At 39.0% G+C, this 13740-nt stretch overlaps 1 protein-coding gene across 2 annotated transcripts in view; it reads right to left on the bottom strand.

The window, feature by feature from the left end:
* Positions 1-560: 560 nt before the first annotated feature.
* Positions 561-13740, bottom strand: part of ajap1 (adherens junctions associated protein 1) — a 52913-nt gene continuing 39733 nt past the window's right edge. For both annotated transcript variants that reach the window (XM_027134001.2, XM_027134000.2), the window contains exons 3-6: positions 5280-5367; positions 4811-5053; positions 1716-1841; positions 561-1321 (exon numbers count right to left, since the gene is read on the bottom strand). In XM_027134001.2, the coding sequence (XP_026989802.1) occupies positions 1769-1841; positions 4811-5053; positions 5280-5367 (404 nt within the window). In that variant the 3' untranslated portion in view covers positions 561-1321; positions 1716-1768. The remainder of the gene's footprint in view (positions 1322-1715; positions 1842-4810; positions 5054-5279; positions 5368-13740) is intronic.

The raw sequence follows: 13740 nt of genomic DNA, 5'->3' as shown, positions 1-13740 counted from the left end.
TCACTCCAGGTGCCATTTCTGCATTTGGTACATACACATTCCTTTTGGAAGCTCACTAAAAATTAATATAAATGTTATGAATGTGTTGTTCAAATAGATCGAACGTCTTGACTTGGCAGTCTAAATGACTTGGCACAAAAACAAAGCATGGGACGCGTTTGATATTAAGCCCTAGAATACTAAGAACTGTACACTGTTTAAAAAAAGAGAGAGAGAGAAAGAAAAGAAAAAAGAAAGTTTGAACAAACTTTGAAAATGTATTGTGTAACCATTGTGGAAAAATCAGACCAACCCATGACTAAGGCTTTTTGACAGTACAGCTATAATGCACAAACTGTGACCATAGCCACCCAACATATCAACATGTCATATATAAGTAATGGCACCCCATAGCAAATAAAATGGCTTCTGTAGATGAACAAGCATCAGCAACAGTGATTACTGAATCATCAATAATAATAACGATGGGGGTCTTAAAAATGTCTCCTACCCTTGACTGAATATCGTATTAACAGTTCCAAGAGTTGACGCACCACAACTGAGTAATGTGTGTGTGTGTATGTGTGTGTGTGTGTGTGTGTGTGTGTGTGTGTGTGTGTGTGTGTGTGTGTGTGTGTGTGTGTATACAAAAATAGAGAAGACTATTCTATTTAAAACAGGGCCTAATAACAATACGTTAAACTCAAACTCAAAAGTCGGCCAAGGTTCTCGTCATTTCGTTTCTTTTACCTAGTCAAAATCAAATAGTGCTCCTTATAAATATTTTTGGACGTCTGCAACACATTTTGTTCAACTATTCAAAACAGTTCAAATACATATTTATACTTTCTATACAAAAAAGGATGGTTGATATAGAATAACTGTCACAGAAATGACTCGTCGTTGTATCTGTAGTTTTTCGATAAACTCCCAGACGCGTCCCATCTGTACATATGGCACATATTGGCGTTATTGGCACGTAGTTCTGAAAAGTCTGTTCGCTCTTTTCACAGAAAGCAGCCCATCAGGAAATAGCATTCCAACGTCTATGGCGGTGATCTTCCTCCATTACTTCTACACATACAGTAATTTATGTATATAATATATTAACTTTAAGTCTATTTTATCGTTTCTAAATGACCAGAAGTCTATATGGAAAATAATTTGAAGTGGGAACCATAGAACAAATCTCATCTGTGATCAGTTTAGAAAAATAAACATCTTCGCTCCATGTCCAGGAAATCCCCAAAAATGTCGTCTACGTTCTAATTCTTCTTTCTGCAATGCATGGGCGTTTGTTAAATTTTCTTTATTTGGGAATTCAAGGTGTTCCAATGGGACTCTGTAATTTGGGAAATTGGGAAAAAGTTACAATTAGCACATAACATTACAAGGACTTTGCAGCACAGCTATTGTTTCATTAAATTCTATTACAGCTACTAATTACCGCAAACCGAAATGTTCCACAAATAGCGGGTAATTACGGGATGTTTTCCTATCGTAAAAACCCTACTTCTAAAGCAAGCAATCACTGAATATCGTCTATTTGTCTTGTCTTCATAATTACAGTTTAAGTGAAAGAGTGTATGCCATAGCTAGTAGTTCTCTCACAAAAAAATGTGCATGGTGTTATACAGAAGAGAAACATCCCCTGTTTTAGAGCATCAAGACTCAGTGGTGAGCCACATGTTTATCTGGCTACAATTTTAAAACAACTGAAAAACCCTAGAACATACCAGGGTCCAAAATTGAGGAAGCTGCAGTTACTACCACGGGTAGCAAAAGGCCCTCAGCAGGAGATCTCGAACCATTTCTCCGACACAAAGGCCACAGGGATTAGCTGCCTTTCAGTTGGCGATGGTCTGGAATAAACACAGTGATCTCTAAGTAAACATCTCAAAAGATTGCTTTAAAAACATATGCTTTAATACCTACCCTTGTTGCACTCGCTGGCATTTAAATACAACATTTATATATTAAAGCTACGGTCTTACAAGAACATTTTCTTTTGGTTTATTGTTTAATGTTCTACATTCTTTCTAGGTTGTTTGTAGAAGCAAGAAAAAAAACATCTGTTTGCATTATCCATGCATTAGTCAATACAGTAACTAACAGAAATGATGAACGAAACGACTTTTTTTTTGTATGTGATGTTTTTGATATCGTTTAAGCCGTTAAATTTAAGTATTTAAATCTTATCTGTTTATGCAATCGATACAATCGCTTTATAGTTGCTGTAGTATGAGATTAGTTTTCTCACCATACAGCCAGCTGTGTAGAAAATGTAATGTGAGGCAGGGAAAGAACATTCATTCAGAAAGGACAGTCTGGCAGAGGCGGGGAACTGACAACATTACATTTGTAAATGTTTGCACAGATTTATAGGACTTGGGGTAGTAGGCGTGCATCTAAAATATAGACTGCATTGTTGAGCATGAAACCCAATACTGTGTTTCACACTGGCTGCTCAATTCACCACAAAATAAAATGAAACGACCCTCTGAATGGGCCATCCGGGTCAGACGAGGGCAAAATGCTGAGAATGGAGCAGTGAGTGAAGGAAAGAAGGCTCTGAAATGAGTTCTGTTTCATTATGTGAAGCAAGAATTCTTCATACCTTTCACCCACTGTTTTTTTTTTTCCTTTTTCTTTTCCCTACAATGCAGTGTATGACACTTTTACCCACCCTGCCTTGAGTGGATTTGACAGGTCCAAAGTCCTTGATGTAATATAGTACTGTCAAACCCACTGGAATGTTTGCTCATTGTTCAAAATGTCACATCTTAACTTGCCTTTAGACTGACTGCTTAGTCTAAGATAATATTCTTTCATACATGTTTGTGTCTAAGGCTGTTCAACAAATTGAAGTGTTAAAGCTAGCTAAGCTCTACAAAACCAGCACACATAAATATGACATAAATCTACACTGGAGAGAAAAGGGCAAAGGAAAGTCAGCTGGTCTCAGTCAAGCACTTTTTCAATCACGGGGGAAAAAATCATAATATTTGAGGCATTAATAAATGTTCTGTAGAAGTAGGGAATAAAACCTCCCAGCCTATGATCTTTACTCTTAATTCACTCTGTGATTTAATGAATTAAAGGTAAAGTTTACTTTTTGTGAGCAAAATAAAATAATAATAAAGAAAGTATGTGATGTGTCAAACTCTGGCGGTGTAATTATATTTGGCCCGCGAGATCATATCAGATGTGCATTACAGCTGGCTAGCCGCATGCTCCGCTAATACTACAAATCCCAGAATGCCTTGCCACTGTATTGACGCGTAGTCATGAACAGCAAGCGCCCCTAATTCTCCGTTGACAGTCGTTAACAACCATGTTACAGTCACATCGGGCAAGTTAATTCCACCCTCCACAAAAATGGCAAAACAAAAGATGGACAATACGAGCTTTCAAGACAGGAGGGAGGCAGATTATCTGTTCATGAATATAAAGGACAGACCTGTTTGTCTTGTGTGCTAACGGAGCTAACGTGTCTGTATCGAAAGGATATAACATAAGAAGACACTATGAAACGAAACATTATGAGTAGTATAAGGACCTGGACGTAAAGCGGAAGCTCCAGAAGGCGGAGGAGATGAAAAAAAGTCTGGTCTCCCGGCAGACTATGTTCATGAAAGCAAAATCAAAAAGTGAAGCTGCTGTAAAGGCTGTAAAGCTTTATTGTGGCGGCAGAGATGGCAACATCTACCCGGCCCTTTAATGAGGGAGAGTTTGCCAAAAAGTGTATGGTCAAAGTTTGCGAAACGAACACCACTGATGTGTCTTTTATTTAAAATTTAATTTCTTATGTGTTTGTAATATCAAGCTCTGGTTGTTCCAAATCCTGTGTTTAAGCAAAACTAAAGTTTGTTTCCATACGAAAAAGGTTGAACATTTCATATCAATCAAGCATCGCGTTAGTTCTGGCAGGCCACGTCGTCAAGCGTGCATCAGCTGTTAATCAGCTGTCCACCAATCCGGTTACGACATCCGCATTACCCGACCATTTAAATTCCCATTCATAGAGCCGTTCAGCGCTTCGCAACCCCGACTCCACCACGCCGGAACCCGTGTTCGCTGTACCAGTTGTCTTAAACATAGTTTTTTCTCTCTCTCTCTCTCTCTCTCTCTCTCTCTCTCTCTCTCTCTCTCTCTCTCTCTCTTTCTCTAATTATTTGATAATCTATCTATCTATCCATTCATTTATTACTTTCCAAAAACGTGTAAGTGAGCTTATCAATACTATGCATGCTAGTGGTTCTGTTAGGGGGGGGTCTATTCTATTTTCTAGTCGCTGCTCTCCCCGCTCTGTCCATGCATGCGCTTGGACGGGCACTTGGATTCTTGCCCAGAACAGAACCATACCGCCAACACTAACTGTATGCATATCATCTAATTCCCTTGTGACAAAGTGGTCCTGACAGAAGTCGCAGTTAGTTTTTGTGACTTTATCTCAGTTTTATATTTTGGCCCACTGTGAATTTGAGTTTGACACCCCTGACGTAGTTGATTGACCCTATAACAAATTTATATCTATTATATTCTTTTCTGAAATAGTATAAAAGCCCAAAAATATAATGTGTCAATACAAAAAGTCGAATCAGACAGCTTGGCATTCAGCCACCAAGTACAGAAGTTGTGGTAAAGCAGATCGCTTGCTGTATGTAAATATACTGTATTTAATCCTCAGAAACATAAGCGATTTACAAACGAAAAAGTGCCATTTATTTTGCTTTCTGTTTGTGTGTGTGTGAGAATGTGTAGATGTGTCAAGAGATTTTCAAGCACTGTTAAATATGTTTCGGTGCCCTGCACAGGATGTGTCTCTCACCTGCTCCCGTTATAGGTGGTCTTGTAAATCGGTGTGTGTTGGATCATCTCGTCTGTGTAGACGGGCACAGCGGTGCGCACACACTCGTGGGAGCACTGTAAACTGTCGTTGTAGGCGGTGAAGATGTCCACCTTGCTGGGCACGCGTGCCGGCGTGAAGTCAGTCAGGTTCTGGCAGCTCTCTTCCTGCTGGTTGATCTTCCTCTGGTGGCTAGTGTGGCGGCCATTTCCCGACTGTGCACAGCTACAAAAACACGCACCAAATTCACAAAGCCAACATAAAATCATACCTTGAACTCCTGTGTCTGTTTTACACTTAACATGTACAGGGGAAACAGACACAAAAAAAAACCTTTGGGTTGATACAAGCTAAGGTTTGAATGTAATAGAGAGACAAGGACCGGGAGAGACAGACAAAAAGCACAGAGATGATATTAATTACAGTTATACTAGAAAAGAATCTTTCCTACCAGTTTTTAAGGACTAGTGTTGTTATCAAGGCTGCGACGACCATGATGAGGGAAACAGTGATAGTGATGATCTGATGCACTGCCAAACCTGTGAGTATAGACACAAGGCCACAAACAACTTCAGTTCAGTTCACATTCTATTCTCATCCGAAGTCTATCTAGGCAGTAAGTAGGGGTAGTTACAGTAGAAGCCCTCAAGATGAACTCTGTATGAAAATGTATCATTTAAAATTAACGCTAATGTCATTTTATATGGAATGTAGAGGTGTGAAATTCAAGTAAAAATGATTGTCCATATTATGCTGTGGCAGGATTTTTTTGGATCATGCATTGGTTTGAGTTACTTTATCACAACACAAAGATTTTCTCACTGATCATTTTTATGCTACGATGAAGCATTTCTATCCTGATGCGTCTTATCTCTAGCATGTATGAAAATGAAGGAAATCATATGCCCTGGCTTCCAGAGTTACCAGACATCAGTCCGCTTCAACGCGATGAGGTGAGATTCTGGCTCGAGTTAGACAGCGCTCTCCACCTCCATCATCAATACTGAGGTAATCTTTCGTTCAACACTCTAAGGCACGTTGTTATTTTTTCCTTTAAATTGTCACTCATCTGTATTCTGCTATTACTGTGATATTCTCAAGCACAGCACCTTGCACTTGAGAAGCAAATGAAAAAAAGCTCAAACCTATCATGATGTGCTGATATCTCTCAGCAAACCTTTTTCTTCAGTTAGAGCCAAATGTTCCAAAAATGACAGTGAAGGTTATTAAGGCGATCTGCACATACTGAACAGCCAGTTCTGCAGCTGGGAAATTTATACCCAAAGGCCCAATTGCTGCAAGTTACAGGAACAGAAGCATTACACCATGCTCTCTGTTAGTAAATTCATTCATCATTGTGGCCGAATTAAATACATACCCACGCCATTCCAAGTATGAAGCCTAATGGCTTTTAGAGCTAACCCATAGGAACCTGACCCTTCATGTCCTATTTGGGCAAATACTGCATGCCTGCTGAGCACCTGAGAGCAACTTCAACCCCACTGAATAATGAAGCAGAGATGTTCTAAACGAGGCAATCTGCCACCAGCTTGACATAATCGGTCTACACATTAGCAGAAGTGGGTGCTGCTGGGCGATACAGTCTGCCACGGAGAGCCATGGTTTCATAAAGTTCTGCTTCAGAAGCAATAACACACTCCATGACCTGAAGACACCTGGCACGGACACTTTACTTGGCAAAGCAGCAAATTGAGCACGGAGGCCAGCAGAAGTCCACTGACAGAATATCATCAATAACGCTTTCCCACTCTTTACACAGTCCTCTCATTTGTAGTTTATGTGATATTCATTACTCTGGCAAGGATAGGAAATGAGACCATGTTTCGTAGGCTAAATCAATACATTTTCTTGTTCAAACGTAACCTTTTAAATGTGTTTGAACTGTCGTAGTATGAAAGATTGATGCTTTGAAAGGCCACATTCAATTGTCATTCACTGCCAGTGCTCTGGAATGCATAGTAGATGACAGGTCAAACTTGTAGTGATGTGACTCAAACTCAAATGAGTGAGACTGAAAGAGCAGCAGGGCCTTGTGTCTACGGTATGATCGGGGATATAAATGAATAACTGATTAAAGAAAAACGAGGAAAAAATTCAAATCTTGGGTGCTGAGTTCTGGATGCTGGCTTAAATATCTCATACCCCTGCCCTTTTTCTACAAAAGCCTCGATTCAATGTTCTTCAAAAGTGAGAAGGAACTTATGGTTTTGTAAACTAAGTTACATGGCAGACACACAGTGCTTCAAAATACACTAGTACCAAAGCCTTAGGTTATGTTTTTCTTTTTTTTTTTCCAATAAGCAACTTGATCAAATTTACCAAATGTTGCAGTCCAGCACAAGCCAAAAGACTAGCATTATTTAATATACTGTAATAAAAGCTAGGCATCAACGAACAGGGACCAACAGTCTTGCTGGCAATCTGTTCAAATAAGTGCAGTGAATCTCCACTATCTAGCTGTTTGCATACATTTCTACAACACATTTTTTGCTGGGTGATACATCAGGTGATTCTAAGGACAATCTGGATTGAATGTGTGTTCATGTGTTCGTTTTGTTTTTTGTTTTTTTGTTTTTTTGTCTCCAAAATCAGTCCGAACACCTTGGGGTTATAGCTAAAAATGCAGGTTTGGCTGTTTTGCTGCAGATACAGTACATACGATTCATTTGTTTATAGTAAAAACATACTAATAAGGTTGTTCCAGACTTCTTTATCCCTCACAACGGATCCTAGTTCCTGTTAGAGAGTGCACAGATATTCCTAAGCCAACTGTGAGACGTGATCTTTCCAGCAGGTCGTGGGTCAGTGGCAAAGTCTACGTCCAGTGGGATGTACTTGATATGTCTACGTCCAGTGGGATGTACTTGATATCTCTACGTCCAGTGGGATGTACTCGATATGTCAACATCCAGTGGGATGTACTCGATATGTCTACGTCCAGTGGGATGTACTTGATATGCTTGACACAGCTCTTGGAAATGTGCTTTACAAGGTTCAAAAATCACCTCAAGAACGTCAATCAAGGCTCTTCAAAATTTAAAAGCTTCTGGAAGAGAACCCTGCAAGAGGAATCGTTTCATTGCCTGTACTCGCTACCTCCCACAACAGTAGACTGTACAGAAAGAAACATCACAAACCAATCAATGTATTTTCTTAACACAACCTACGGGACGTTATCTTCACTATAGGTTCAATAAAATAGTCTATTTTTTAAAGGTGCCCTTCCACACAAAAGCGTTTTTACTTGTATTTTTTGATATGTGTTAGGTCCGTATGTGTTTGTGTTGTGTCGGGAATGAGAAAATGAACAGCTATCTCCCCTGTCAGCTCTAGCCACTGAAAAGAAATAAGCGGAGAAATCAGGTCAATTAAAAAAGCTGCTCAGAGTGATGTAGAAATGATCGAGCTCATTACTATTCATGAGCTCTCCCACTTGAGACCGCGCCCACAGAATTCGTGTAGCTCAGTGAGTTTCCTATACAGCAAGGATGGCTGAACGTCAATACACCTGAAGAAACCATTGTGTCGCAATTCCAGGTGATTGTACACAAAGTTCCTCTAGCCTAGGCTACTTATTGCATTGGGTGAATGAATAGTCATGCTCTCATATCCTAGAGGTTAGCCAATCGGAGCCAAGCAGCATAGCTCATTGAATATTGATGAGAATTGGTGCAAATCGAGCTGAGTCTTCCTGCAGACTTTCTATACCACACTAGAATGGCTTGAAACAAGGTAACCAAGGCATTTTTTCCACAAAAAAATGTTACATAGTCCATGATAAACGTCAGAAATACGTGTGGCAGGGCATCTTTAAAAAAATATTCTTTCTATACAAGGCAATTGATTTAAAAAGGAATCAATGGATTTGAGAAGCAGTTCAACTCTCTGAGTCAACTCTCTGACAGGTGGAGTCATCTAGTCAAGAACATGGAGATGATTCACGATTCAGAAAAAAGTGACTCAGCAACAAGCACGTTAAACTGAATCCCTGCTTGTGCTTCCCCATTACTCACAAAAAACACCTGTTGTCACATCATAGAGAAGGTTTAAGATATAGAAAATACATTATAATGCCACAATTAACACATTCATCAGAAAGTACTGCAGTACAAAAGTTCTTATTTAATGATAAATATAGTTTATAAGGTAATAAAAAAAGCTCAAAACTGAAAGTTGCTCACTACGGTTTGCCACCTTAAAGTTCTAAATCACTTTCAAATACACTAAACTTGATATGGTACACCGGTTAATAGCTTGCACTTTTTAATGAGCTGTTTTGTTTTTTCTCTCTGGATGTTGTTGTGCCACTGTCTTGTTAGTGCCACATTCTAATTTTTATGCAAAGCTTTGTCACTGTTGCTAATTAGCCTGAGAAAGTGTCACCATCACCATTAAATCGATTTATGTGCGTCAGTGTTTCTGATTGTAGGGCTGAATTGATAACCATATGTGGGCTGGGAGATTAAGGCAAGCAGAGCAGGATGTTTCAGCGAGCCACGCAGTCCCAGCCAAGTGCCACACGATGCTGAACATGTGAGAGTGAGTGTTTTTATTTCTGGAAAAAAAAAACCTCAGATTAAGCAGGCTTAAAGCAACAGTCTTACCAAACACAGTGCCTCAGCACAGCTGTCAACATGATGGTGACTCAAGTGGTCTATTAGTAAACACAAAACAAGTATTAAAGCTAGGGTAATGTCCAAATCAGGGACATAAATCATCATAATACATGATGTTACAACAGTTAAAACAGAACAACTGTGTGGTTAGAATCAGTGGTAGATCAAGTGGTTAAGGTCACTGTTGGACCCGCTCCAGGGGTGCTGTTTGTACACTGGTCGGCCCTGCTTTTGTGTATTATCTTGTTTGTTTGCACTGTCTTTTGTCCTGCACTATAGTTTTGTCTTTTGTCTGGTTGCACAGTTGCACTTTATGTGACCAGGACTAACTTACTTAAGTCCTTAGCTCTGCCTTTGTTCTATGTAGCACCATGGTCCTGAAGTTGTGTCATTTCACTGTGTACCTGAGACCTGAAATGACAATAAAAGCTTATTGACTTGACTTGAATTGACTTGACTAATGGCTGAACCTGTGCTCTGACCCCAACCTCCAAAGTCCTGCTTTGTGCTGTAATATATATGATAAATTAAAGTCTTAAGGCAAGTTATAAGGCACATGGGTCCATTGTGTCCATCTACATACATAGCATAAACATAGCATACGTTTTCACCAGATTATAAATAAAGTATGATGCTAAAGTATGCTGTAGTACATACTGTATATATATTGAAACAATGTCTGTACAAATCATTATACAAAATATTCTACTGTTCTGCACTGAGTCTGTAGTCTGAACAGTAAGGTGATAAACAGTTGATTTCTACAGTGGCACAATATACCATTGGCCCAGTTGTGAAATGCTCACAGCACTATAACCAGCCCTGACATTTCATTGACTTTATATAACAGCAGCCCACTTGTGCCAAGGCAGTTCAGATTGAATAAGCAGCTCTACAGAAGTTTGATTGCACCTAAGAAGCAATGTTCTACAGTTTGACCATGTAGGTAGCCCTTTGTAATGTTTTTTTCTCCTTTCTCCACTGCACTGTATTACCTGCTGTCAAGGGGGTTCAAACACTCATTTAGTCGATATCGATGTGCTGAGCTGTCCTGATTGCTTAGCTGACACTTTGGCCTGTGTGCTTCTGCATATGCATGAGGACAAGTTCACTTCCTTTGCCTCTATCCGGTTGTGCGGTCACAGCAGGTTAATGTCATCTCCTTCTGGCTTGCTAGAAAACATCCTGCACACCAATATGTTGCTTTGATGGTGATACCCCCTATTAAAAGTCAATCGTATAAATGCTTATTCCAATGTGATGATCTTAATGTAATTGTAAACAATAAAAATGTAAGAAAAAGCAGCAAGGAAACATATATATATACTGTCCCCTGTATATACCCTGCAAAGCTATTGTTTTCCTTCTGAAGATAGTTGGGTTTGACCTCAAAAGATGAATATTCAATGATAGATCAGAATTTTAGTTTCAATTCTTGATATCGAGATCTGTTGTTTGATTTTGCTTTTTTGACATCTTAGTTTTTTTCCCCCTGTGACGACAGCGTTTCATTGGCATAAAACCTGTGCCAAATCAAATAAGCAGACCGGATGACCCTGAACAGAGAGCGACCAAAAGAACAACAACATATAAAATACATAGCCAATACAATAAGCTGGAATGTTCTGAAATAGTATGAAACGTATATATGTGTGATAACAACCAGATGTCAACAGAGTCAGCCAAGGAAAACAGCAGCTGATGACAGAAACAGTGTGAAGAAAAGCCCCAAACTGATGTCATTAACCACAGGGCAGGGGTGAAGATTTCACAATCCACTGTTTTAAAGAAGACATAGAGAACAGAAATACAGAGGCCACACAAATGCAAATCAATCAACTGCAGTAAGAAGACCAGATTGCAAAGGAATACAGAGTTGAGCCACAAAACTTCTTTACGTATGTGATGAAAAAGTGTCAAGAAATAAAGGATCTGCTCTCTTATTCATTAAGAGTCTTTAGTGTACAGCAAAAATGAATGAATTTCCACCGTCATTCCAATACTTTTGGATTGGATGCGCAATTTAAAAAAAAAAAAAAAAAAACCTGATGTAGCCTACTTCATGGCAAATCATTCTTTTAGTTGGTCTGGTCATTTTGTCTGCTAACGTCCTGCCATGTATGATTTCTTAATGAAGAAAACTATTTTCTAAAAAGAAAGTAATATATATATATATCCCCCAGATTTTTACCAAGAAACCATGAGGTTCAACAAACATATGTTTACTAATACCTGAGCTCATGCCTCTCATCATTACATGCAGTACAGTTTTAAAATGGTTATTTAACAGATCTATATTATAATATAATAAATCTATATTTTTAATGATATTTAATTGTGTTGCTATTAAGATGTGTTCCGGATCAATCCTCTTCCCTCTTCCCATCTCTCCGTTCCTCTTTCATGCTCAGATGGATGCAGGAAGCTAGGGGTATGGTGCAGAGTCTTGTTTCCGATGTAATGGCAGAGTTTTTATGAGACTTGTGTTTCTCACTTGACCTTGAACAGTGCTCAAAATCTAACAGGCTGATTCACCTCTTGTTCCACATATCGATTTCTATCAGGGGATTCATTCCCCAGCCGTCATAAGTAACCCATCACATTCATGAGACAAAGCCGGATAATACAGAGAGGGACTGGTGCTGAAGGTATGTCTATTACTCCCTAGTTTACAGAATCAAAGAGAAGGGCAATGTGTCATTTCATTTAGTCCGAGCCTGAGGAGAGGTAAATACAGTAAAGTGAAACGAGAAAATTATCCCTGGTCAATAATTAACCTTTTACCATTTTACTATATATAATTTTGGTAAAAACAATTGACCACCATTGTCCCCAACAACCAATCATTTGCCACCACTATTCCCAACAACCAATCACCGATCACCATTATGTCCAACTCCCATATCTCATTGTCCTTCATTGTTCATTACTGTCTTGCCCATTTGTAAAGCAATTAAGCACGTTCTTCCATCGATTATTATTTCCTATCTATTATTAGTATTTCCTAAATTCTCATTATATTAACAGTTGGTTTGAACTTTTTTTTAATAGTAAAAAAATTTTGAATATAAGAATAAGATACAGCAAATGTATTACACATGCTGGTTGTACTGTATCTTATGGATATAAATAGAAACATGTGAAGCTAAAAGGGATTTTTCCAAATTATGCCTGTCCATACTTGCTGTGTATAAACCATGTATATCAATGACCTTATAAAGATAACTTTTATGTCAAAGCTGAAATCCGTCTAAATTCTGTCACGATTTTGCTCCTGAAAAGCTGCTGTTTTTTGGAGATACATGTTGTTCGTGAAACAATGACAATAGTCACAATTTCCGGATGAGAAAGGAGCCTGGTTCTGCAGCTCCGGATAGCTTCGCTCTTCTGGATTTTGCCATCGACACTCAGTCACCTTGCAATTGATGCAGTGATAGTCTTCGTTTCCTGGGCAGTTTTTCCAATAAAACAGAACAAAAGCTCTTAGACCTGAGGGACAGAGATGCAACTTGAGCAGCATTACTTCAGAATCGCAGGTGTGTGCTTCTGTCCCCTCTGTACTTAAAGGCAGATGTGATGGTGACAGGTGACACCATTCCCATCATATAGCATACATACCTTCAGGGCAAGGCAGAGATGAACAGGAATTTTAGAGGGCCATTCTAAAAACATTATAGGTGCAAGGCTATAGTGCATATAGCAACTGCATAGTGTTATCTATCTATAGTAACAGACAGGCACAGAAATGTCAAAGGGACAGTGTAGTGGAAATAGGACACTTGAAAACTGTAACACGTTTGTGGGACAAATGGGCCGCAGGTAAGGGCTTTCTGACATCTTTCACAGCTTAAACATCTTTCTGACAGAACTATTGCATTGCACTTTGAAATCTGGCATCACGGGTATCTCAGGTTAATGTGCACGGAGACTCAGATCTCAGACTGTGTATGAGCTCCACTATAAACAACACACTAGACTATTTACACTTCAGTTTATGTACATGCATATCATGTTATTAAAATTCAGAGAAAGAATGTTTTTCACACATTTCCCAAAAGGAAAAGGGGTTTATTATTCCAGATTTACTTAAGAATGCCTACTGAACTGCATATCTGGTCTGTACATTACATGTGTGTTTGGTTACAAAATGCTAGGCACCATGTTCTATGTTCTCTTATACAACACTAAAGAGGTGAAAAACAGCACTGTATCACTGTGGATGCTAAGAAGAGTTTCCAGTAAGCTTAGTACAAGTGTTCATATAAGAGAGTTGAA

This window comes from Tachysurus fulvidraco, chromosome 14 (genome assembly GCF_022655615.1).
Source record: "Tachysurus fulvidraco isolate hzauxx_2018 chromosome 14, HZAU_PFXX_2.0, whole genome shotgun sequence".
NCBI classification, from domain to species: domain Eukaryota; kingdom Metazoa; phylum Chordata; class Actinopteri; order Siluriformes; family Bagridae; genus Tachysurus; species Tachysurus fulvidraco.
The sequence above is the reverse complement of the archived record's forward strand: the minus strand, read 5'-3'. Positions and strand labels throughout refer to the sequence as shown.